Source organism: Papilio machaon, chromosome 8 (assembly GCF_912999745.1).
Source record: "Papilio machaon chromosome 8, ilPapMach1.1, whole genome shotgun sequence".
Lineage (NCBI taxonomy): Eukaryota > Metazoa > Arthropoda > Insecta > Lepidoptera > Papilionidae > Papilio > Papilio machaon.
In genome coordinates this window covers 4,232,225-4,258,868 of record NC_059993.1, presented here as the reverse complement: position 1 = coordinate 4,258,868, position 26,644 = coordinate 4,232,225, and the positions used below count along the sequence as shown (strand labels likewise).

The following is a 26,644-nucleotide window of genomic DNA, read 5'->3' as shown; positions in this document are numbered from 1 at the left end:
ACCGTTGTGAAGTGACGCACGCGCGCAAATGACCCACATCCTTCACCTTCAACCGACACCTATGTTTCCTTATCATTACGTAGAGGATGCAATTTAAACTTGCCATTGTATTTCAAACCTAAAGAACTATCACTTTGTTATAAAAATAGCGTGCACTGTTTTTTTTAGCAAGTTATAAATATTTTTGACACGTAGTTTTACAGTTGTAGTTGTGAGTCTTCATTTTTTTGGTGTGTATTTATAGTTTTTTGTTTGGAGCAGAACAGCTGAACAGATCTGAATTTAATAATAAATATTTTTTGTCATAGAATATTAAAAAATAAAGCATTCAAACGCTATCAGTATTTACTATTTACTTACTATTTTATAATATTGACTCGATATTAAATATACCTTTAATATTTATAATAAATAAGATTAATGGAGACATACATAATGTTTAATAAAAATCGGAAATTAATTTTCATATTTCATATAAATGATTATAATCATTCCGTCCGTCCGTTCCGTTCGAATCCGTCTGCGCGGAATTAAAAGAAAATACTAGTAGTAATTAGTAGCCTATATTCTTCCAGACTATGTTCTACATCTATACTGAATTTCAGCAAGATCCATGCAGCCGTTCTGGAAATACCTTCTAACAAACGTCCATTCATTCATCCATCCAAACATTCGCATTATAATATTAGTAAGATGTTATTAAGTTTGCCATCCAGTAATCGGTGATATTTAACATAGTTTAAAAAAAATAATTAGTGTCTTAAGTTATATTTCTGTATTTTTCTGCTAGGCGAAATTTTATACTCAAACACAACATAGGTCATAACATTATGAGACGAATAAGGTTTTATTTCATGTAGCCAGACTGTATAATGTAACAATTATCTTGTATATTGTTAGTATTTTATTACATATATTTGATCGATTAATTTGCAGAGACCGTCATGATAGCGCCGACGTTCCGAGCTCGCTCGACGTCACCAGGTAAACAGAGTGGTAACGACGCATTCGACATAAAGAGTTACATCTATTAAGAGATGATTTAAGAGTTGTAGCTCTATTCGTCGGAAGTGTCACAATGTGTTTTGTTGTCCCTAACGTTATTTACAAGAAAACTATGAACATTTATTTGTTAATTGTCTTGTCTTGTCGTACTTGACTATCGAAAACTTTTAGAAATAAAAATAGCAAAAACAAAACATACAGCATTTAAATGTTCAGAAGCGAATGAAAATGTCGACCATGTAATGGCATAATAAAATACATATTAACATAAGAATGCCACAAAGCGAATCGACCTTGTTATCCTCTAGTACAGTCGTGTCCAATAATATTGTTACAGAGTGTTCAAAATTCCAATTTGGTTATAATAAATTCAATAAAGATTCAAGTGTTTATACATCCTTATTAGTTAGTAGTATTTGGCATGGTTCATGCCCTTTTGTCGTGGAATTTAATTAACAACAAATAATTTTTATCCGTACTAATTGTTTGGTTTTATTTTCGATGTGTGTTTAAATGTTATGCGTGTGTTTTTGTTAATTATACAACTAACCTGAATGTAGATTACTATACATTTAGCTCTATGTACATTTTATCAAGTTTTCAGGTGTTTTTGATCATATGTTAAAATAAAAATACACTAAATTATTCATTGCTAATAAGTAAATATGTCACTCTTTATAGACATTTCGTAATGTTAAATAATAAACTTGCTTTAACAGCTCTACTTGTAACTGTATGAAACATTAAATTATACAGGTCTCATGAAACACGTGTTACGTCGACGCCTGCAAAAGGTAAAAGGTTGATCGACAATCGAAACCCAAAATCGTCGTAAAAAGAGTAAGCTCGTAAAAAAAACCTTAGAACGATCAAGTTACTGCCGATTTGACGCTTTTCCTCTGCTTACCAACTTGAACGTTTAATCGGGTAATTATTATTGTTATATAAATTAGACATCATCTTGTTTGTATGACTTGTAAAATAATCCTGTTATATAATTACTTCAATCCTTTTTTTGGTCAATTCATGGATTATTTTCGTATCCATCTAATATTCCATATTTTTAAACAACCGTGTCTTCATATTAGTTTAAAATTTTAATTACAAAAAGTATGCGACCTCGGATATGCATCTAAATGTTACGTCACACTAATCTAAAGATAAAACTATTATCCATGCACTTCCCGTGTTTAGTGAATGAGCTCGAACGGTTTTAGCGATTTCATAACATGAACCAGGATTATAAATAGTGACCGCCTCTGTTGATCTACAGGGTATAACTAAAACAAGGTTAAAATAAAGAATACGGTGAGTTTTCACTGCTGTACTTGTAAAAAACTTCCTGAATTTTATTACAAAGCTAATCGTTTAAAATATAACAACGTATAATGTTCAATATCAACCTTTATTATCTTTTGCAAGGTAAAGAGAACTGGAGCGTGGACCGTACTGGTTCACTCTATGACACATCCTTCACATGCTTCCGATATCAACTATTATTATATCTTCAAGCGTGAAGGTTTTGTATTACAATCTTCCCTACCTTTGAAAACAATACATCCATCCAATAGTCCAGTCTTTAGCGACTTTTACATGTAAAAATAAATAGGTAGGTTTAAATACCATACTCTACTTTATCCTTAACCTTGTAAGCTATACATACTAAGTAATAGATCACAATGGCAGAATAATTATTTGCCACAGACCTAGTGACATTGTCGTCTTACTTGCTTTGTAATAAATTAAATTCAGCAACACAGCTGTGTAAGTAATAAACATTGAACATTTAACAAAACTGTACTGCGTAGCGTTAATTAATTTTACCCTTGACATATTTGCCTATTTTTCGGGATCGGTAACCGTCTTGAATAAGTTTATTAGTCCGTTAACTGTTTTGTAAGTCATACTATAAGGTTGCCAGAATGTCAAACACGTAAAATCAGGGTTACGCAGTCGTCTCATCTCAAGGTGGTCGATGTTATCGTTACCGTCGACCACTCATAATATCACGTAACGTTTATCTTAACACTAACCTTCTAATTCTAAACGTTTGTTACACTTTTAACGCAAAGAAAACATTAATAATAATGTGAAATTGAGAAGTAACTGGTTAGATGATAATCATATAAATAAGAAAGTAATGAGATGCAATGTGGATGGCTACAAAAGTAGAGGAAAACCGAAGAAAGTATGAGTGGATTGTGTGAAAGAGGATATGCGTAAGAAAGGGGAAAGGGGAAGAGTAGTATGTACATACAGTGCCGACCCTCCCTAGGGACAAGGGCAGGTTGATGACTTAAATTTCTCAATGTCGATAGAATAATACTTTGTGGTTACAATCTTAAAACAAAAATTTTTAAATCAACACCTAAAAAAATATGCCTATGCATTAAAACTTTTTGCTTTAAATGTCATACCGCAACTACCGAAAGACATCGACCCAATTGTGATAAATAACATGTTCTGTTAACACTCAAGAAATAACAGCTCTTCAAACAATGTGGCATTGTTTCACACAATGTCACAGACAGGCTCTCGATTTATCCCATATTATGGGTATGAGAGCATTGTTGTTGTCTGAAATATCTCAAAATATGTCAAACAGATCTTTATTTAAGAGGCATCTATATGGTATTCTAAAGGCTAGTTATATAAATGCGTTTTCATCTTTAGTATAGTCTACATGAAAGTTATACGAGTATATGTACAATAGCCTCGATATTGTGAGATGATTGTGAAAACAAGTGACATAGTAAATTTTCTTTCAGTCCTGTTATATTCAAATTTCAGCCTCCATTGTGTTGTACAGCGCAATATTTTCGACACCGTGGTTCCCACGAAAAGAGAATTTGTAGTTTTTTTTACTACTTTTTGTTCGTCCTTTCTACCAAAGGGATTTCGTTATGATTAAAAACATTTTCTTTCAAACCCCTGAGCAAATAATGGGTTGCCAAACGGAAACCTTTCCCATTTTAACGAAATCTGTTCTTAGGGGGTGTTTCGAACCCTTTTACCGAACCGTTTAAATTGTCAATTAGCACTTCGGATTAGACGTGATTTTAAATGTAAATCCTTGTAACGTCACTGCCCTCGCCTAATTTAGATTTAAGTTTCACATTAGACCTTTAATTTCATTTATGTGTCGTACATTTATCTTCAGATTATAAATAGATAAATGGTAGATTTATTGTTTACCTTTAGTACATACTACATTCTAATTTTTTATTTGTTGTTAATGTTATTAAAAATTACTTTTATTCATCTCGTTTAATCTATCATGAAAATTGTATTAGTAATAAATTCTTTTATTTAAATTCACGTACTAACAATGTAAGTTCTAAGTACAGAATGTCTCACTTAAAAAATATCGCATAGCAAGGAGTCATACGGAGAATAATGTCTGTTTGTCTGGCTGTCTATTAACATGGATATGAGCTCATGTTATATTACGATGTTCCAATAACTTGTAGCAAATCAGATTAAGACATCAAAATACTTTTAAGAGATATTACTTTTAAGAGAATAAGAATTAAACATTAGATAATATTTACGATAAAAATTATTGATTAGTAGATACTATGTCATAAACTATTCATCAAATGTTAAATATGCATTTTAAATATGTTAAGCGAATGTATTGACAAGACCTCGGCATATTTACATAAATATTACTTAAAGATCATAAAGTATTATTATATTGGTTCCATGATTAATTAATTAAATCAAGTCAACGCGTAATAGAATATTTTTTATTATACGTCATTGGAAGTTAAAAAAATCTTATTATGTTATTTTGCATGGACAATTTAATTGTAAAGATTTTAAAAATAAATCTCGGTTAAAATCGAATAAATGTAAGATTCGATTTCATTGTTATATATCTATTCTTTTTATTCCAACAAAAGCTGTCGCACCAGTCATAGATTGTAGTGAAAAACTCGTACAGTAGTGATGTAAAACGTATTTCTCCGTTCATTCAACTGTTATCAGTGCGTGTGTCAGTTTTCACCGTTCGCGATGCTTGAGGAGGAAGAGGGGGTTCTTTCATAATAGCTACACATCAGAAGGGGGAGGTAACCTTAGTATGTTGACATTTATTCAACCACCTTCCTTTCCTCCATCCTGCGCCACCCTACAGCGATATTACTAGTCGTGATCGTTTGCACAATTTACGATGTGAAAAACATTTACGGGTTTGTTAATACAAATTGATAACTGTTTGGTTTTACAAGTGATATTTTGGATTCAAGGTATTGCTATTATTTTTCTTAAATTTTATTCAATCAATACTTTATAATTAAAAACTTTAAAAAGATGACATAAGCATGATTGTTAACTACGATTCCTCTGTTAGTTTTAAATTATACCAATATGGAAGTAAATTATCTCAGTTCATTTTAATTAAAACTTCATATTCTAACGGCGTTAAATATATTATAGAGCGCAGTATGGAGGACCCGCTTGCAACGTTCAAGAACAATGTATGCAATAAGCAAGCAAACGATATAACTTTTAGAACACTAAACTTCATTTAGCGCTTTTAAAAAAAAAATCCTTAAGAAATAAACTCGATGAACTTTTCTCCGAAGATTTTTTAAATATGATACAAAATTAATTTTACACTTTTTAAAATCGATCACTAAACGTACATATTTACAAACATTAATACATACTCACGAAATTTCCGTCAGTCTGTCGTTGAAAGATAATAAATCGAATATACCGCTTTTGTTAGTCCAGTCTGTTCACTTTATTTTATATTCGCTGTACAAATGCGTCGAAGACTTTATCATTGAACTTTTATAGAGCAACCTACGCTTCGTCGACGACTTGTCGGAATATTAACGACACGTAATACGTTTTGAATGCTTGTTATAACTTTTCCTATTACGTTGCTCAGATTTACATCGTGCAAAAAATACCTTTGAAGCTGCGGCGCGAATAGAGCTCAATGAAAGTTTCTTGTCGAACGAACTCGGCTCAGACGAACTTTGCTCTGTACACGGCAACGTGCCTTTTATCTTATTACGTATGGCAAATGGCATTCATTTCTATAGAAACGCATTAAGTTTACATATTTTGTTAAAAAAGTTGGAGTTGTTAAAGATTCTTTTAATAAATGTTTAGAAATTGGGATTAGAGTTGTGACTTTACGGTACAAAAGTTAGAGTTGATGACTTATTTTATTTTAGAGTTGATATTTGTTAGATATTTTTTAATGTTTTATATATGGATTGCGTACAAAATTATCGATCTTGTTTATGCTACAAAGCCTATTAAGGATTGAACAATAATTGTTCATTATTATAAGAATATCGAGCACAAACGTTGACAACTTTCGTATTTCAAGTTTTCAGAGTAATTAACCCAAATGTTTGCGACAACACGCGCAGTAATATGTCCCCCTTTTCGAGACTTTAATCTGCAAACTATTCCTTGCGCCTCAACCTCTTTTAAAGAAGAATGTGACAAAGCGCGACTGCGTCATTCTCATCGGCATTTGATCTTTACCCGTCGTAATTAAAAGGACTGCCTCTCGCGAAAACAGGAAACTCTTCTCGCTTTATGTGACGCCGCTCACAACACACGGCGACAAAATGAGCTGTCTGTTCGACAGAACATTATTACTTTCTATGTCAATGTACTGCACGATATGAAATATGTTCTCTGTATATTACAACGAGCTAGAACTACGATGATGGTTGGTATCGGTTGATACAACATCCAAGAAATTGGTTTTTAAAATGCGACAAACAATATTTCGTATATTAGGTAAAATAACCTCCTTCTTTTTGAAGTCGGCTAAAAAACACAATCGATGCCTATGTTTGTAGTTTATTACAACTGAGTTATTATGAGTCCTGTATGAAGAAAGTCGTTTAAATAATGAAATTTTATCCAATATTGGGGCACGTATTTCGCCAATGAACCAAAAAAAGGCTATTCGTCTCTGACAAAGGAATCATTGGGTATACGTAAGGTCCCTATTGTGGGTATTCTGTTCTTGTTAAAATAACCCATGTGGATAGAGATATTTAATTTAGAACGTATTATGGTTTTGTTCAATTATTATTTTTAATCAACAAAAAGAAAAAATACTCAACATAGATTAATTTAGAAGTTATCAAATGTTTTGGTGTACTGATAAAAAACAGCAACACATGTTCGATCGCCAGATGCCCTGCGACCTCACGCTCGCACGTAGCATTACGAATTCGATACACCCTGAAACATCTATAAATAACGATTATGTTACACGGCGTGTTAACTTTCATCGGTCGTTGTTGTTCGATTTGTGTCAGTGTTGATTGCTCATTATTAAAATAATTAACTCACCATTAGATCCTATTCCACTTAGCAAGCCGCACGACTATAGTCGCCTTTTATATGACGTCGTATGTCAAAGTTCCACTGGCGCGGCCGTGAGTGATATTCAAAACCACAGCCGCGGGCAGCCAGAATCACGCGGCTAACTGCTTGTAAAATTAGGAACTTATTATGAAATAATTTTTATTCCATTTACATTTGGCACAAACAACTTTTAAACTATACTAATATAACTATAGTATTATCCTTAACCAATAAGACTCAACCAGGCGATATATATAGTATGTATCTAAAGGCAAACAATGTATTGTACTGTATTCCGAATTACACCTGAATTGAAACTGAAGATTTGATATATTATCAGTGTATGCGATGATTAGGCATTCGACGCGGAGCGTCAATATCGAATTATCGAAATAACATTGCTTAGTATCCATACGTTATCCAATACAGGAGTATGCACAGTTCAATGTTCTCTGTGTAAATAAATTCTGCGACTGACCCACAACTCGACTAGTTAATTATTCACGTTCGTTAAATAGTAAACAGACGTCCGTTGTTTTCAATATTGGAATAGTTTTGACTGGTAGCGAAAGAAAACAAAGACACAATGTTAAAGTTTATTTATTACAAATATGTGTCTTTTACCAATTGTAAGTAAGAATTTGAAAACTATTGTAAGTTTTTTTTTTCACTTAATAGAGAAATTTAAAAGGAAAACTTTATTATTTCAGCAAATGCAATGAATTGCGAAGTCGAGTCTCGAGCACATAACTGAAAGTGAATTAGTAAAAGCATTGAAAAGATTAAAGTCTTAGCAAGCGTCAGTCTGATTATTTATGCCTTCATTTATCACATTTTTTACTTTTTCCCACTAGAAGAATGTTTTCTTTGATTTTATCAATGAATTTTGTTCTTTATCAATGTGACTTAAAGTACAATTTTCAGTAGTACGTTTAAAACCTTCACGACATATTTTATTTTTAATTTATAATTCATAATAACTTTAAAGGTTCGAAAGTTATCTTCATTTTATTAACTTCATTCCTGCTTAATTTATTTACGACTAGCGGTCGCTAGCGACATCGTCCACGCAGAAAAAAAATAAAGTAGCATATAAAATGCTCGCGTGCATCAGCTATCTTATCGTTCCAGTCCTGTCAAACATCTATCTATAATCGCTTCAAATCCGTTTCACAAAGCGATCTCATTATTCTAATTAGTAATAATGACCGCCCTGTTATGAACTACAAATAGCTACAGGTTATTGCGTAATTGTAGGTCATTTTGTATTGGTTACGTTGTCCGGTCGTTAGGGAGTCGTGAAGGCAGAAATAGCAGGCGACATTCGAAAGTCAAATATGTGTGTCAACGCTGAAGCTAAATTGGTACTTTTTTATTTAGAAAATAAACACTTAAGTAAAAGTTTATCTTATTTATATTTTAACTATCCTACATGTATGGGGGAATGCGTTTTCTTATTTCATTAAAAGTATTGTTTTTCTTAAATTTTACTCGTACTTAGGTCTAATATTCCCGCCTCTTGAATGAAACCGCCAATACCTGATACCATTTGCTCGTCATCTTTGCCTTTCTTTCTGTTATTTCTTATTTGATTATATATCGCAGGATTAAATAGGACAGTGTACCGAAGTTAGAACCAGTTAGGGCTGCAATATTTCAGAGTATGTCTGCAAACATGCAAATAGGCTGGAATTATTTTATTTTGTCATTGGCCCTAACAATAAATATAATTAAGTTTATGGTGATGTTTTGCTTAAAAAAAATAACAGGTATCTTCATTAAAGTCTTTATTATAGTGTACTCGTATTTTAGTGACAACAACAATAACCGTTCGCGTATTAAATCACGGCAGTTCATGTGTCGAGCAGCGCAGACGCACAACGCCCTAGGTTCAGAACACACCTGGACTCTTGGCTCTGTGACAAATTGCATAATCTCCGCCGGTAGCTGGCGACAGGAAACACGGCTATATGACTAATTCTTATATAACAAAATTGCTACAAACAAAAATATTAGCTTCTCAAAAAAATGATTTGAATAAAATAGATTTACGTTACGGTACTTTACTGAACAAATGTAATATATTATTAGATACAGTATGTGTATATAAAAGCAATTTGATTTTATTTTATACTAGCTTTTTCCCGCGACTCCGTCCCCGCGGAGTAAAAAATAGAAAACGGGGTAAAAATTATCCTATGTCCGTTTCCTGGTTCTAAGCTACCTGCCCACCAATTTTCAGTCAAATCGATTCAGCCGTTCTTGAGTTATAAATAGTGTAACTAACACGACTTTCTTTTATATATATAGATTAAAGCAACAACTGATTTAAAATGAGATTGAATAAACAATTCATCAAAGAAAACAATATTTTTTTAACTATTGTTTGATAGGTAGCATAGTCACAACCTTATAGGCATTGCTGTTATTATATTATCAAGATTTTAAATATTTCAACAAATATAAATGACAAAAAAAGAAACAGACATTTTTACATTGTAGATATTAAGTTTTTTTTTTTAATTATTGTAATAAACTCATTTTATTTTTGTTTCAGGTAAGTGTCGAGTGTAATAATAAAGAGAATACGAGGAAGTCACAATTACCTTGAATATCAACTTATTATAAAACTATACATTTGCATATCGGTGTAGATCTCACTTGGAATTAACATCTGGCAGACAGACGGCCACAACACGCAATGTTCATTTCTCATTATTTACGATATCATTAAACTTGAACTAAATATGAGTACACACAGACATAAGATCGTTATTTATTTGGGAGTATAACAAAATATTACTTATTATGAAATACTTTCGATAATAACAGCGTGTGTTAATGTTAAATTTAACTGAACTTTTAAATAGTAACTAAGTTTTAACACAGCCCCAAAGACGATTAAATATGAATAGGCCCAAGACACATTCAAGTCTATTCAGGTCATTTTTTGAACATTTACATTTGTTTAAAAAACTAAAAGAAATGCGTATATTGTAAATACTTTTGCAAAACCAGAGCATAGTTTTTGAAATTTTAAAGATCTTTTTCGTTAATGAATCTTTATTATCCCGATTCTATGATTTGTTCTTTAAAAAAATCACCATCAGTTAACCACGAATTATTATCTAGGTATATATTTAACATTTAGTGTATAAAAATGGATTACAATTTACAAGGGAGTAAAAATTACCGAGAGCTGAGTGTCATCCACTGACTGAAGAGATTCCAGTATTATCTGCGAGTGAAACACTTTGCATTTAGATTTTAACAGACCACTTTAACAGTAATAAGCTTAAAAGGAATGCTTCTGACAAAATTAAAAGCTGAGATTATATAAAATATGTCTTATTATTCTGATATTTTCAAATACAATATTTCGACGCTAACATTTTTTTGTATACGAATAAATAAATATACTAATAGACACGACAGGGCAAGACAGAGCAATGTGGAAAAGTAATATTTTAAACAACTCTACATTTAATATCTTTGCAAAAACATTCCTTTCAGAAATATGAGATTAAAAAAATACTTTCGCGTTTTCACGTACTTTCTTGTGTTTTTAATTTTAAATTGTTACTTTTTGTTGCTATGCCTGCTTAACTTTATACGATATGAGCACCGCCGAAGTCTGTTATGCACAGATGACTTGAAGCAGTGAAGCTGACGAGCTTACTTTGAAAGAGGAATATTATCTACTTTTATTTCATACACGTTTAAACAACTTACGCTTCATTACGACTTTACGGAAGCTTTGAGCAAAAGTTTTCGTATAAGGACTGCAAGAATTTTCGTTTAACATGTATGGCTTGTTATCCATCTTACTAGAATTACGAAGAAATAATTACATCTGCTAGAAGTTAAAGGTTTATTAAATATGTACAAAATAAATACCATAAAATATTGAATGTTTTGATGTGGAATATATGATATAATTAGTACAGGGGCTTTACAATATTGAATTTTAATATCGCGGCGAGTTCGCTCCATAACTAGATTGGTATCGAATGAATCTGATATCGGGAAAATGAGAGGCTTCCGGTATCGTACGGAAAACATGTCGATATCCTAGCCAATTTAATATGGGAATTTTGAATTAAAAACATTTTACCTATATTTATTGGATAGTAAATTCGTTTTATTAAATCTGATAACCCGACTGACATAAGTTTTTGTTGAAGGGCTTGATGTAAATAAAGTTTTTTTTGGCAATTCTTACTTTCATATCGTTGAAATTTAAAACTACTAGCTATATTCCGTCTTATTAAAAGAACTCGTAGCTATTCCACGAGGGTTACTAATTAATAAATGGATTTTAATTTTAATACTGTAAACTCAACGGAGAATTTCAACTACGCTCCCATAGCTTTTATTAAAGTCGGCAACTTTATTTGACGGAGAGGCTTTTTGACGTAAATTTTCTAGAGGGGAACTCCCTGTCATTGTTCAGGTTCATAATATTTAAGATATTAAACTTGTAATTATGTAGTTAAAGTTATGGTCGTTCCTTTTAGCATTTTATTTTATGTCAGCTCTGTTACAACTAATGTTGAGGTATTTACATAATAATGAGTAAATAAATCAACATTCATTCTATTCGTTGGTCATAAATTTCTTCAATTGTTTACTTATATTAATCGTGAATTTTGAATCTAAAAGTAATTTTGCAATATTTCATTTAATGAAGCTCAACAACACCTTTTATTTACAAATATACAAATCATTTTTGCCCAAAACACTATGGTTTTGTAAAAACATGATATAACATTGGCTCAACAACGTACTTTTATATGCGATATTGGAAATAAATACATTGTTTCCGTTTAAAGCTTAGTTTTACGTGCATGAGATTAAAATCATGCTTTAAATATTGCGTTCAAATATTGGATTACTAAAAACGTCATCATAATATCTTTGTGGGAAATAGTTGATTTAAATATTTAACATTAAAGCACGGATCTAAGTAGGCGAGTTAATCTCCACTAAACATTTTAACCTATTAAAGGGTATACTATCTTAACCGGGCTTATGAGGCACAAAATAATTATATATGTTAGCTGTAAATCTTTTGCCTTTGGTTTACAAACTTTAATCCGCTGTAATATACAATTGGAATTTTTATTGTACAGTATAAAATGTTTAGAAGACCGTAAGTCTCGTATACTAGTAAACAACGATTTTGTAACAAGAAAAGCTAGAAATATTTAGGTTGCTGGCAGAATAATACTTTTATGGTTAATAATGGTTTTATAAAATCGCATTTCGCACTGTTATCTTTTTGTACTGAAACGCGAAACGTTTAAAAAATAAAGCGTTTATAGCGCCAATCAAATGACAACCGTTTAATTTAATTTTGTTTTTATACCTAAATTATAATCAAAATCCTAGAAATGACGATCTAAAAGTGAATATTTAAACAATTTCAAGGATTTCTTGTTTCATTAAATCTCGCTTAGGATTTAACGTTCTCAAATAAAAATTCTTGAATAAATAAATGTTTATTCGCGGTTGCGAAACATATGAACTGTTAAATGAAATATATATTATATTTTTAATATCGATATTGAAAACGTCCGTCAGGGTTTCACGAGGCTCTTGCTCGGTCTATTGAAATGCAAAACGCATTTAAAAGCAAACGTTTCAAGCGTCACATGTTTGTGGACTCAATTGAATTCAAAATAATGTTGTTTTCGTAATTAAATTCGTTAAATAAAATGAGGTATATTTTTGAAATGTATGTATGTTTATTCGGATTAGCAAATAGCTTGTTCCGTAATACATGAAAAGGAAAGCAATTTTGCGGAATACTAGTAGACCATAAGACAGCTTAGGTCAATATCACCACAAAAACATTGTAGAATAATATAATATACGATGTAATGGATAAAGAGAGGTCAACCTTTTACTTTAAATTGAAAACTATAAACTATTTCAAGGCTTGATAATAGGTATGTTTCAGCTCTTTATAAATACGTTATTCTCATTAATTAACCATCAAGATAAGTCAATATTGTTTCAATTTTATTTATCAAATTCTTAGATACAAAGGCTTAATTAATAAAACTCTTGGGTAAGAGAGATATTTCATTAATCGTTGTACATTTAATTTTCGTTACATAAATAATGACCGCCTCTTTAGACAAAAAATTTTAGCTATACATATTTACACACTCTTTTCAGAGTTTTACCAAAAACGTTGATTTTATTGGTGATTTATTTTAATGAATATAGTAGCGCTAGCGACTCCATGTGCGGTGTAGTCGAAAGATGGTACGTTCTAGGTAAAAGCCAAGTAGATAACAGCTAAGTAACAGCCTATGTACTGTATATAGAAAAGCCCTATGTTATATATTTGATTCATAATTTAAACATGACGAGAATACTTCTAAAACATACGCTAAATATTAAATTGCATTTTTAACAGCAAACAAAACCTAATGCTTTTAAAAGGCGCAAATAAAACCTTATTATTTCCAGTACGTTTGTCAGAAGCTCTTTCTTTCCGAAAATATGAGACGAAGTTTTATAATTAAATTAGAAGGCGTGAAGTACAGGAGACGAGGAGCACGACGAGACTTCGCGATTAGAATGCCTAATGTACTGTTTGTGAAAAATACGCTCCCATTACGGTGACTACTTGTATCTAATTCTACGTGGTGCGCCTTTGTAATAGATCCGCGTCGTTGGCTTAGTGATTGGAATTGTGTGTTGACACATAATAAGTGAGGGGTAAAACAATTGACAGTTTATTTTTCCAAATAATAACGACAGAGCAAAAAATATTTTACCTTAGTTGAAAAATAGAATTAATGCCCTACGTACACAAGGCAACGTAAATCATCGAAACCTGGTATTTTAGTCGCGAAGCAACTTACGCAATACAATGTCATAGATATTCGTACACAGCACACGTCGCCGATATTTCTATCTGTCATCCCCAAAGACAATTGCTCGCGACAGATTTTTCAATGTCGTCATGAAAAAAGATGGTGCAATTTTCAAGATAGAACAGCAAATATATACATTTGTCATGTCGCTATGCCTGTACTGACTCGTACGATATTAGTTTCGACGATTTACGTAGCATTATGTACGACGGGCCTAACAGATCAGTAAGTACCTTAACAAATACAAATGGGTTTTCACTTCATATACATCGGACCTAGCGTCCGATTCAATCCGATGCTTCCGTCTGATGCTTTCCCTATTCAATCAATACACCGATGCGAAGTATACGCAACTTTTAATAAAATCTATAAGTTATTGTAATTCTTGCTTAATATAATTAAGGTATTAGGAACATTTCTAAAAAAAGTTCTCTTGTATGACCTTTGGCTTACACTTTTTCGTTATTCGTTAAAATAAAAATAAAAAAAACAGTAATATTTGCAGCATTTCATAAAAGTGACTCCCGATAAGGAAAGTTTGCAACCGTATACTCGTGTTAACATTAAACTCCTGTGGCGCGATCTTACAGAAGTTATGTGATGTTAGATAACAACTTACCTCTTTGATAACTAACTTAGCAAAGTTCACTTTTTATTACAACTCGTGTTTGCGATATAAACATTCTACAAACTGCTTCTAAAGATTCAAAAAATTATAGATATTTAAAGAAGATAAGGTTTTTTTACAATACATCGGTAGACAATAATTTTCACCTTTAAATATATTTTACATTTCTAATTTCTGTTTATTTAATGATGTATATACTAGGTTCGTAAACTAGGCACTCTAGGAATGCAATGTCGTAGTAAAATTAAGTAGTATTGTCTAAGTTACAGTATATATTAAAGTGCACGATATCCATAATTTTTGTCCCGAAAAAAATTAAATATACAAATTTATTCCTCTCTAGAGTACACAGTGTTATATTTAGTCTTCTTGCAGTAAGAAGCTTTAAGAAAGCCGCTTTAGAAATGTAATAAACTTCACAAACCAGCTAAATATAAAGTAACTTATATCTTCCATAATACACACCACTCGAAGCTCACTGCCGCCTCTGGAAAAAACAGAGGATTTTCCTCAGCGGCGCTTTAATTGAATTCGCTTTAGCTCACTTTTAATTTATTTACGTTTCCCCGTTTGATGTCTACTCGCGTCGCCCTGTTTTTAGATAAATAAGCAATTATCCCGATTCAATTTAATCCCGGCCGACGATGGCGTGCGATTTGGAATTTAAAATGTATATTACCGGCGCTCGCGGTGGCTTAATAGGCGGTTGTCGTTCCCACAGTTCAATACCATACGCACGTACACAGCAATCTACTCGTAATCATGTTTAATTGAGACTGAAATTGTTTCAACTCGATGTTAAACTGTGCACCGTGTCTTTTGTTTGAATCAACTACATGTTCAAGTCTTAAGATATTTAAAAGACACGGTTAAAATTAAATCCAGCCACTTTAATCACAGTAACGAAACATTTTTTCATGGTTATTTACAAAGGTTTCAGTGAGGAGTAAATAGAATGTTGCTATATAATGTGAAGACAGGAATTTATTCGTATTTCATTAATCCTAGGATACACAAAAACAAAGTAAAAAAATCTATAATAAATGTGAAGTTAAATATATAGGCAAATGATTAATTAAAACAGTAAAGTACTTTATCGAATATTAAAACACCTATATACACAAAATAATGAATGTTTTCGCAATAAGGCTGCATTACGCGAGAATGCAAATTTCGAGAGTAATAACGAACAAATTAATTTATTCACGAACTAGTTAGTGTGCTGTATCTTTATTGACTCGCGGCGCAATATCTACGGGCCAGGACCGTTTCGATTCTGATTAAAACGTGCGTACGCCTGTGCGCTCTACGAGCCACGAACTCTGCAAACATACGAAGATCCTCACCGAGGCGGATTCGCAACACATACCTAATAGGCTTCGCGATTACGCCGACAGGCCGCGCCCCCACTAACCCAATTTGTGCAAAACGACCGGGTAAACATACTTCGATTGTATGCTTCACGAAGATTTATTGCACGATCGTAAAATACTGTACGTACTCTATGTGAAAATTCCCAAACTGATTGGAGTGAAGCACATATTGCTAGAGTCCCTTGTGTCAAGTTTATTTGCTTTTATATTGTTTTCCAACTAGAAGATATTTGAGAAAGTTTGCGACTTTTTGTGATGAGGTCTTGATTATTGATTTGAGCTACATGAAAAATGGGTAGAAAGAATTCGACTTCGATTCGAAAGAAAAGAGTTTTTGGAAACTAAACTAAAAAATAGAAATATAGATAGTAGATAACTTCAAATATGAGTCAAATATAACATACTACGGAAACATATAAAGGACACAGATTAAAAAATTCAGCGAATGTGCTCTGTTATCTGTTGCATCTGCGACAATCCTACCGTGAGGACAACTGGCTGCTTGTGCTTGTGCCCCTTCTGATATAGACCATTAGTCACAATTATTCTGCAACTTCAATTAAGTCGCAGAATAGCAATTGTAATAAATCCTAGAATAAATCGATGGGTCCTATGTATAATGACCAATGTAACTAATGGGGATGATTTTTACTTTTTTATATTAAAAGCTACCTCTTACTTTAGTTAACATCATGCACTAAACAAAATACACATTTAGAGGTGTAAATGTATGTTTTTTGCTGAAGTAAAAGAGCCTATGCGGCCATTTTCCTATATGGTTGAAACCTTTAAAGCCTACCCTGAAAGGTGTCAATTTGCACATTGGCCCTTATTCGTAGGAGACCTCGAAATACATGCCGTAAAACACATCAGCATTTTTTCCTTCGCCTACAAATTCAAAATAGCAAATCATATTCGCAGACAAAATACCTTTTTTATGTCAATAAACAAAAGTTACGAATTGAAATGAGATACCCAAAGTATTTTCATATAATAAATAGGTCAAGAGAAATATACAAGTATCCAAAGAGAGCTAACTCGCCTACAATCAAATTGCGACCCAAATTCGTTTACGATAAAAACTTCCTGTCGTAGTTTATAGTGCTTTTGTATTCCGATGAATACCTCACTTGTTAAAGTTTCCACATTCTTAGTACCGACCCTCTACCTAGTACAAATTTATAATCTTTTTCTTAAATCCACTATTCCTCGTATGCCAATGAAATGAAGTGATAAAAATTATAAAACAATAATGAGATTATCTTTATGACGGATTGTAACGGTGAGACGAGAGTGAGTGAGTATTGCCATATTTTCCATAAAAGTGAAGGAGTAGAATATATTTCGACAAGTATAAGTATTACGACATCTTTTCTTCCAGACTCTTAATAGTTAGAACGTACGTATTTGAGATATCTCTATATAGTACGAAATCAGGGACAAAGGACCTTAATTTACGTGATTACAGTTACAAACTACTAACAGTCTCGCTAGTGACCGCTCCTCACTCTAACTAGCCGATTGTCGCCCAGATGTCTAAGAAGACAAGTCTATAATTTATTTAATTTGTAACTGAAGTGTAGTAAATATTAACGTTAAAGTTGTTTTTCATTGTAATTTAAGATTACAACCAAAGATGTTTTTGATGAATGACGTTGACGGTGTACATATATTACAGCAGTTAAATTGTTTTTTAGGCAAATGCAATCCAGCAGGGGACTGACATTGGTCAGCCTCTCATCAGTAATGACGATGATGATGATGGTGTTGATGATATTTTCAGCGGTGTGGAGACCAGGAGCTCCAGCGCCGAACGTGTCACCGGGCGCACCGGTGTCGCCGGCTGCGGCAGTGTCGCCGGGCGCGGCAGCGGCCAGCCCCGCGCCGCCCCCGCCGCCGCCCCCCGTGTGGTCACCCGCAGCTTCCCCGCAGGCCCCGCGCAAACCCTTCAGACCTGTACACTTTGAAGACACGCCGCCTGCACGAAGGAAATTTGTAGTGAGTTTACCTATTAAATATTAAAATTTTGATAGAAATAATTTAATTACGAAGTTCAATAAGTTTTGGTTTTGGACCTATCGAAATAATAAATTTTACATTTTTAAGTAAGTATGCAATAAATTTGAGTAAAAGTTTTCTGCGAATACGCAAATTACATCAAACGCTTTAATCTTTAAAAAGTTCCTTCGTGTTTACGATAATTTATTTCTCGTCTTAAAATTTTACACCCCACAAAAAAGTTATAAAGCATCTGAAAAACTGATAAACTTAGCTAACCTAGTTTACATTACCTATTCTAACATTCTCAACATTATCACAAGTTAAAGGTATATACAAACTTAAGATGTATCTAATAAAATCAAGACCAGGACTGGGTCGAAAATAGTCGGATTTGAGAAAAGCGGAGACTTTATTTGACGGAGGCCACGTCTGCTTGCCGCATCACTCTTTTTGGTTAATAAAGTTAATAAGATCATAATTGATAATACCTAATTGTAACACATTGCATTGCATTTTTGTAGAACACGGAGCAAAACGGGTGCACGAGCGGGTCAGAGAGCGAAGGTCGGTTGCGCACTTCCCTGAGCGCGCCCGCTGCCGGCCTCAGTGCGCTGGGCGCAACCAGCCGACTGCCCAAGGTGCAGAACCCTACGGTCACATTACTGCAGAAAGCCAGAGGTAACTAGTAATTTATGCATAAAGGCAGTCTGTACTGTTACACTGATACTGGGGTGATGAATATGCAAATCGAATGACACATTCGGAACAAAATTGCTCAAGCCGTAAGTTTTAGCTACAGGGGTTCACATTCGAATGAACAGACGTATTCGCGGATGTTTATAAATTTAAACAAAAGAGGTACGCCATAATGTGGTCAGTTTGTGCTGAATCTAGGTAACGAAATCTATTCTTAAAGACATTTAAAATATATTATTCCTTGTATCACTTTCTAATCGTGGGTTCCTGAGACCAAAATATCCGTTTCAAACATATTATTATCTCTAGTTTAAGTCATGTAACTGTTTCCCATACACTTGTTTATAATTTTGGTATTGTGTAGACATATTTACTAAGATATTCTATCTTGTATTACTAAGGACATAAATATAGAAGATGTAGTAATAAATAAATACTTTAATTATATAACGCATTGAAATTTAAATCAGTTAAATAACTGTCAAGGTTGATTCGATAAGGATTTCCGCTTCACGCGACTCTAGAATCTTAAAATTCGCGAATTCTTAACACAAGTATGCTTAATGTTTACGAGAGGCGACGTTTAGTGTTATCTTTATTGTATGTGAAGGTCGGCCTCTTCACATCTCGTTACAAAGATGTATACAGTGGCTAGAGCAGCCTTTGTATAAGAGTTTATAGACCTTGCCTATTCAATTTTGATGTTTATGATCTCAGTGAAAATAGATCTTGCTAAATAGTAGGGGAGACGAAGTGGGGATTATTGAATTTATTTGAGCATGGCAATTAAACTTTTATGTCAAATGAATGGCTCCATATTAAGCCCCGATAACCGGGTAGAATACTAAGTAAAAAAATGTGATCCGTCACGGGACGCCTGGCAGATGTGAAACATCGTGTGTGTACAATATGCATAAAGGTAATATTATTAAAATAATATATATATATATATATATATATATATATATATATATATATATATATATATTGTTTATTCTATGAATAAAAACTTAAATCTTCACAAGAAGTACATTTATTTTCTACAAATTTTCGTTATCTCTTGTCACGTCGTTGCTATGGTGAAGTCGCGCTCAACAACAAACAATATTAACAATATTCTAAAACACGATATTGAAGTTTTTCTAGTAGCTTAATATATATGCAAAGCAACGGTTTAAAATGTTCGAGGTTCCGATCAGTTCAATTATCGGGGTTCCTTCATCCTGTGGACAAGGACAAGTCCCCGGAGACAAGGACGGAAAGCATCATATTATGGTGGATTCAGGCCGGGTTCGGTATATATGATGTATACCTTAGTATATATAGCTTGGCGACCGTCGCCACGGCAAGCGTCGCCAACTCAACGATTCGGTATACAAGTGATCCTATAGATGTTTCACATCAAAAATCGGTTGTTATAAATACTGTAGTGCGTCAGATTGAGACAGGATTAGATAATTACATTTAGTAAAGGCTACATTTTCAAATTTATGCCCGCTCGACAATGTAGAAGTGGCGTTTGTACTCTTGCAACTTTGTGACTGGTATTTTTGCACGCTATTAACTCATCCTGTGACAAACTGACGCGCTAGGTCATTTTTAACAATATATTTTTTACTTAGTATCCTGATCGTCTGCCCTAAAAGCGCGACTCTATATCAAGTGTTTTATTTGTGGTAAAACTGCTCGATTGGATGCAAGGTGCCCCCCTTATGTTTAACTGTCACGCTCGAGATGAATGGATGGATGTTTGTTAGAATGTATCTCCAGAATCGCTAAACGGATCTCGCTGAAGGCTGACAAAGGTATAGAAAATAGTCTGGAAGAACACACAGTAATAAGTTTTTTTTAAATCCGTGCGAGTGGATTGTCATCAATATTTCTACGATGAACGCATTAAAAGGAACTGCAGAATACTCATATTTTAAAATCCCTAAATCTGTAGTAATTTCATAAACACTTTGAGATTCAAAACAGTATTGCAAATAAAATCCTGTATTAAGTTACGTCAGTCACCAAAGATTCAAATTTAAGGATAATTTCCGTACAACGTCCAAGGCATAACAAAAAAAAAACAAAAGAAATAATGTTTCAATAAGATCTGACATGGGTCCGACAGATCTATATAGGCAAGTGCAAATGACAGTCAAGCAGCCAGCTGTTGCTGTAGAAATTTGAATAAGCTTTGAGCCAGGAATTTCTACACTACACATTTTTTTCATAAAGACATGTTTAGGTAACAAAACTAAATTGTACTGAAGCTAAACTGTATTTATTGATGCCCGTGTTAATATTTTAATTATATTATGCCTGCTTTTTCCTTATTTTCAGAAAATCATTTATCACGAGCATCAAACATACAAGAGAGAGATCCACGACTACCTAGGGACAGGCCCAGTCCACCAATCGGCGACCCAGGCAAGTAACACAATTATTTTGACTTAAACAAACTAAATTACCATTTTTGATTTAATGATAATCACACAGATGTTAGGTATGTACATGATGAAGTTGTAAACAGTTTTAAATCTATTGAATGTCAATGTATTATTCCTCGTTAAAATTGTTTGAACTAATAGAACCTATATAATATTCCAGTACATGCGTTGCGCAAAGGGTATCTCAGCGAAGGCGAGGCGGACAGAAGGGAGTACGTCCATACCGGCAGTCGTAAGATGGCCGATGCCAACAGGAAAGTAGAAGGAATCGGTCCTACTACTAGAGAAGGAATGCCGGTTGCACTCAGATCTGTAAGTTTTAAAGTCTAAAATAACCTTTCCAAATTTTAAAGCAAAAGTTAACACAGAAAATTTAGCTAATTATTATTAACATTATAGGTAACATTGTATAATAATTATAAGGGAGAAAAGAGTTAATTTCCACAAATACATTCATCTTATAATGTTATATTTAAATGCTGGTGTCATATATATTTCTTTTTATTTATTTGTAGGAGGTCAAAGATCCTTCGAGATGGTACAAGAAAATGTACGACACGATACACAAAAACAAATACGATGGTAAGAAAACTATTTATATTAATTTATGCTTAAATGTAAATTTTAGGCGCAATTTATCTATACAGTAGCACAAATATTTTCAAATTTTCTTTTTCAGACGATTATGTGACTATTCGATACAAAAATCGTCAAGGTGACTATTGCTGTTTTTTTCCAAATTTTGTTTGCTTGCTTCATCTCACATTTTGCCGCTTGAAATACTAACAACTACATAAACAAAGACATTATATTATTTCTTTCATTATTATATAAAGTTAAAAGTTAATGTGTAGAGCGACCAATCAATAATGTTAATATAAGTTTTTATTCAATTACGTTTTATAATATTTCCGTTAATTAAACAGAGGTATCACTCGTCTTTCCAAGAGAATAAAAAATAAAATCAACAAAATCTTAGAGCGCCTTTCATCCGATAATAGCAAATAACCTGAAATCTGTGAAAACTTCAAAATAAATCACACAAAAAAACTGAATAGTAATTTTACTATAATAAACACTAGTAACAGTATAATAAATAAAAAAATTGTTTAAAGTTATACTTACTTACATATTGAGTTAGTTAAATGTAAATAACTTTATCACTAATAACTGTATTTCAAAAGATTTATTTTTTTAACTCAAACCAACAAAGAATACATCAATACGTCATCATCATTCCAATTTCATTAATTTGTATTCTTTATCGGTTTATCATCTCATTCGTTGCATTTACACCTGTATTGTAAACTGTAAGCTTGAAAATTGCACGAACCATTTTGTAATCCTGTTACTTTAAAATTCTATCCTACAATTTTGACATTAAGGCAAAATATTCCACGGTTGACTATTTGTCTTTGAGAATTTAAAACTTGACAAAAATCGTTTCAAATTTTAATTGATTTATCCAATTCGCCACCTACTTTGATTACAAACTGACAAAGTTCGCAATCGGTGGGTGACATTGTGTCTATAGCAATACATTCTGTGTCCAGGTCAACCGCCGCTACGTGTGTCAAGCAGCAGATCTCAGTACGCGTACTTTGACCCGCGCTCGGGCTACCTGAGCGAGCCGGAGGGCGGGCTGGGCCGGCTGAGTGCGTGCGACGCATACGATAGTGATGCTACAACTGGCCACCGGCGACGCACTGCCTCCGTGCAGGAAGACAGGAGGGATGACTTCGTATATCTACCTAACAATAAGTCAGTAAAATGACATACAGACATACAAAATAATTTGGCTTATAAAAATTGCAAGCGAGATGCAGCGCTCAATTTTTGGTATCGGCACATTTTCCAGACAAATATGATATACTTCATTACATTTAGGTCTTGACTAAGCATAAATAGTTATTAGAAAATTAATTTGATTACTTAGACATACATGACATACTTAGACATACTTAGAAATTAGACATCTACAAAAAAAATCCCCTAAGTACAAATCTACAACTACAAGGTTACTTTAGAATCCAATTTAATCTATATATTAATAGAGTTTTAATGTCAAAGTATTGACTATCGTCAGAAGAATTTCATTACGGTTCTCTTCAACATTCTTCAAATAACACACAAACCAAAATATTTACATTAGCATAGTTATTATAACAGCATTGTTTTAGAACAATTCATTAACAAGTTTTTTATTATCACCGTAATCATTAATGTTGTAATGTGCTCTGTAATACACTTTAACATTCTTCCTACTTTTAATTTCCATTTATTTCTGAAGGTTTTTTTATTTCATTTTGTAATTTTGAAAAAGTTGTTTCAATCTGTGGGTCAAAATAATTTTCCAAGCTGTGATATATATTTGTATTTTTATAGAAAACTAAACAACATTTGCGGTAGTTTAAAACATAACATTTTAACGTGCGTTTTAGGTATAGTACATTAGCATCAGCAAGAGCTAGTCAAGAAGTTTACAAAAACCAACCGGGAAAAATAGAAAACTACGTTCCCGGAAAATCATCGGTCGTCGACAAGGAAGCGAAGCAGGTAAAATTTCATACGGTGATCAAGGTCACGACTAACTCATTTCATTTAATACGGTTGGCAGTAACATTTCGTTCATAGCATATCATTCTGGACAAACCATTTCTAAAAGAATTTCCCACATTAACAGCTCATTTCTTTAAAAGACACGCTGAAATATCTCGAGCAACAAGATTTTTTTTCTTTTCTAGTGGTGGGACGAGGTCATGGACATTTTTGATGGGGTACGAATCTTTTTTTAAGTATTAGTATGTGTGTCTTACTTCTTCGTGTAAATAATTTTACTTATTCTTTCTTCCTCGGCTTACTAAACTACTAAATGTTGTCTGCGGGAAGTTCTAGATTCTTTTCCAGTTTATACAATAACCAACTTCTGCTTATGTAAAATATATTTGATATGTCTAAACATTTTATACAGTAACAATGTGTTGTATTCTTGACTGAAGTCATGACGGTTTTCCTTTATGTGGTGGTCGGTGGCGGGCTAACAGTGGCTAGATGACAATTCTCCTCTGCCTCCTTACACAACATTGCTGGCACGGGCCATCCAGAAAAGTGTAAGGCTCTTAACATATCTGCCTGTGTCTATATAGCCAACAACGAGTATAATTGGTACTTAATACGCTGGTAGAATGTTTCGTCTTTGTGTCATGTCTGGTAGATTGTGTTAAATTTTTATTTTAAGGTGAAAATGATGAAAGATTTGTTTATCGATGGATTCTGTTAGCTAATGTTACATTGACAAGTAAAAGGAGTTTATTTTCATTCACTGTTTTACATATTACGCCAAAAGACACAGTATATTTTCACCTACGTTGACTAGATTTTTATCTGATCCGTAACTCAAATGAAAAGTGCTAAAAACACTAAAATAGAATTCAATCCTTTCCAGATCAATTTTAATCAATGATAAATCGTAATCAACCACATTATTTCAATGATGTGTCATAAAAATAATAACAAATCATAAACTTAAAACGTTATAATCATATTTTATTAACACTAACCTTGTATATTTCATCAAATGATTTAGATAAAAAAAATGATTTCTAAGTCGTAAAATTATACAATTTTCATTACAATATTTATTTGTAATAAATGTCTTACTTAAATGCTTTTATGTTCTGCAGTTGTATGTGCTTTAGTAGATATATTTTGTATGCTTTAAATGTGTTTGTAATATACAATTAATCTTCTACTTTATAATACTTTTTCAATAAGTAATTTTTTTTTCAAATGTTCATATTAATGTAATGTTGTTGTAATTCCATAAAAGAGTTACAATTATTTTCTTTCATTTGATAAATGTAAGTTGAAATTGATTTTCTTTTTTGTAAAATTATTTTTAGTTGAGGTAATTTTTTCCCTTTTTTTTTTTACTTAAGTCCTAATTTAAAAAGCATGTCTACAAACTGTGCAAGTAGTTCAATTTCTTTCTTTTCACAAAAATTATGTAAATCAGCATGTTGTTTCAGTGGTGTGTGAAGCACAAATACACGATGATTCACAGTTTATAGTGCACTTTGTTAGTGAAATAAATTTCTTTACTCAGTTAAATAAAAAATAAAAACCTTTTGCAGCAAAATATTTCAAGTACCACCTCTCTGCCGCAAACATCGCCGAAAGAAAAGAAAGACGTTACAGCAACGATATTGTCGAAATCTAACATGGCTAGGTGAGTAATATTATAGTGAGAGTTCATGTTCACTTTTTCAATAGCTTAAAAATATTAAAATTTCAGTAATTCATAATTGTTCGTAGCACTAAACAATATGGATATATTCTTAAGAATATCACACAGTAATGCAATTCACAGACTTTGACTTGCATCCTTAAATAAAATGTAAAAACATTTTAAGGAGGATAAAAGTAAGTTAAATTGCTATTAATTAAATTAAGTTAAGTTGCTAAACATCCGTTGAATTATTCAAGGAACATTGATTGTTCATACTCTACCAAATACAGCATCTTACTTAACCAACATTCTAATTTTCACATTATATTATGTGTCTAGAGCTCTAAAGGAATCTGGCTACGAATCAGATTCTACACTAATTTTCCGTCGTCGGGAGGAGACCGATGCCCCGCTGTCTCCCGCGGAGAGGCGAGCCGCCTACAAAGATTTGCAGGCTGGCGGCGAACCGCCCCTCAGAGGATTCCGCTCCCCGGCTCCGCCAAGACAAGGTAAATACTATTATAGGAAAGTATATTCTATTTAAAACAAAAGAAATTATTGTTGTCAATTTTTTCCAATTTGTATTTATTCCATAAATAACCACGTTTTAGCAATTTTATTTTAATAATTATTTTTAATAAAAATGTAACAAATGTACAGCTTAAATAATGCGTGTTATTATTACTAATTTAATAATAGATTAAGAATTTTAGAAGTAAATATATAAGCATGGTTATCACTATTTATTTGGCGTCGGTAACTAAAACAAAAATTTTAAGGGTTTTTTAACATTTATTCTTGTATGAGGTGAAACTCGATATACGCATGTTGGCTACAAAAATAAACTAGATTATTCAAGTAAATCTCAGACAAGGTCAATGCATTTTTATATCATTACATGGGTACTGTCATATGGAAAATTGTTCAGCAAGGTCGCGTTGTTATAGTCTTTCAAAACAACAACTATAGTTTATAGCATAACTCAGATGCGGTAAGTTGATGTTAATATTTTTGCATGAATGTTTGTAACAAAT

The 26,644-nt window shown here is 32.7% G+C and overlaps 1 protein-coding gene across 7 annotated transcripts in view; it reads left to right on the top strand.

The window, feature by feature from the left end:
• Positions 1–26,644, top strand: part of LOC106720719 — a 63,092-nt gene that overhangs the window by 19,473 nt on the left and 16,975 nt on the right. For 4 of the 7 annotated variants that reach the window (XM_045678859.1, XM_045678857.1, XM_014515465.2 and 1 more), the window contains exons 2-13: positions 937–984; positions 18,031–18,245; positions 18,770–18,926; positions 21,276–21,362; positions 21,543–21,694; positions 21,898–21,964; positions 22,062–22,097; positions 22,936–23,143; positions 23,824–23,938; positions 24,127–24,159; positions 25,516–25,610; positions 25,950–26,119. In XM_045678859.1, coding sequence (XP_045534815.1) covers positions 937–984; positions 18,031–18,245; positions 18,770–18,926; positions 21,276–21,362; positions 21,543–21,694; positions 21,898–21,964; positions 22,062–22,097; positions 22,936–23,143; positions 23,824–23,938; positions 24,127–24,159; positions 25,516–25,610; positions 25,950–26,119 — 1,383 coding nt within the window. The remainder of the gene's footprint in view (positions 1–936; positions 985–18,030; positions 18,246–18,769; positions 18,927–21,275; positions 21,363–21,542; positions 21,695–21,897; positions 21,965–22,061; positions 22,098–22,935; positions 23,144–23,823; positions 23,939–24,126; positions 24,160–25,515; positions 25,611–25,949; positions 26,120–26,644) is intronic. The other 3 variants (XM_045678855.1, XM_045678856.1, XM_045678858.1) reach the window with 2 other exon arrangements.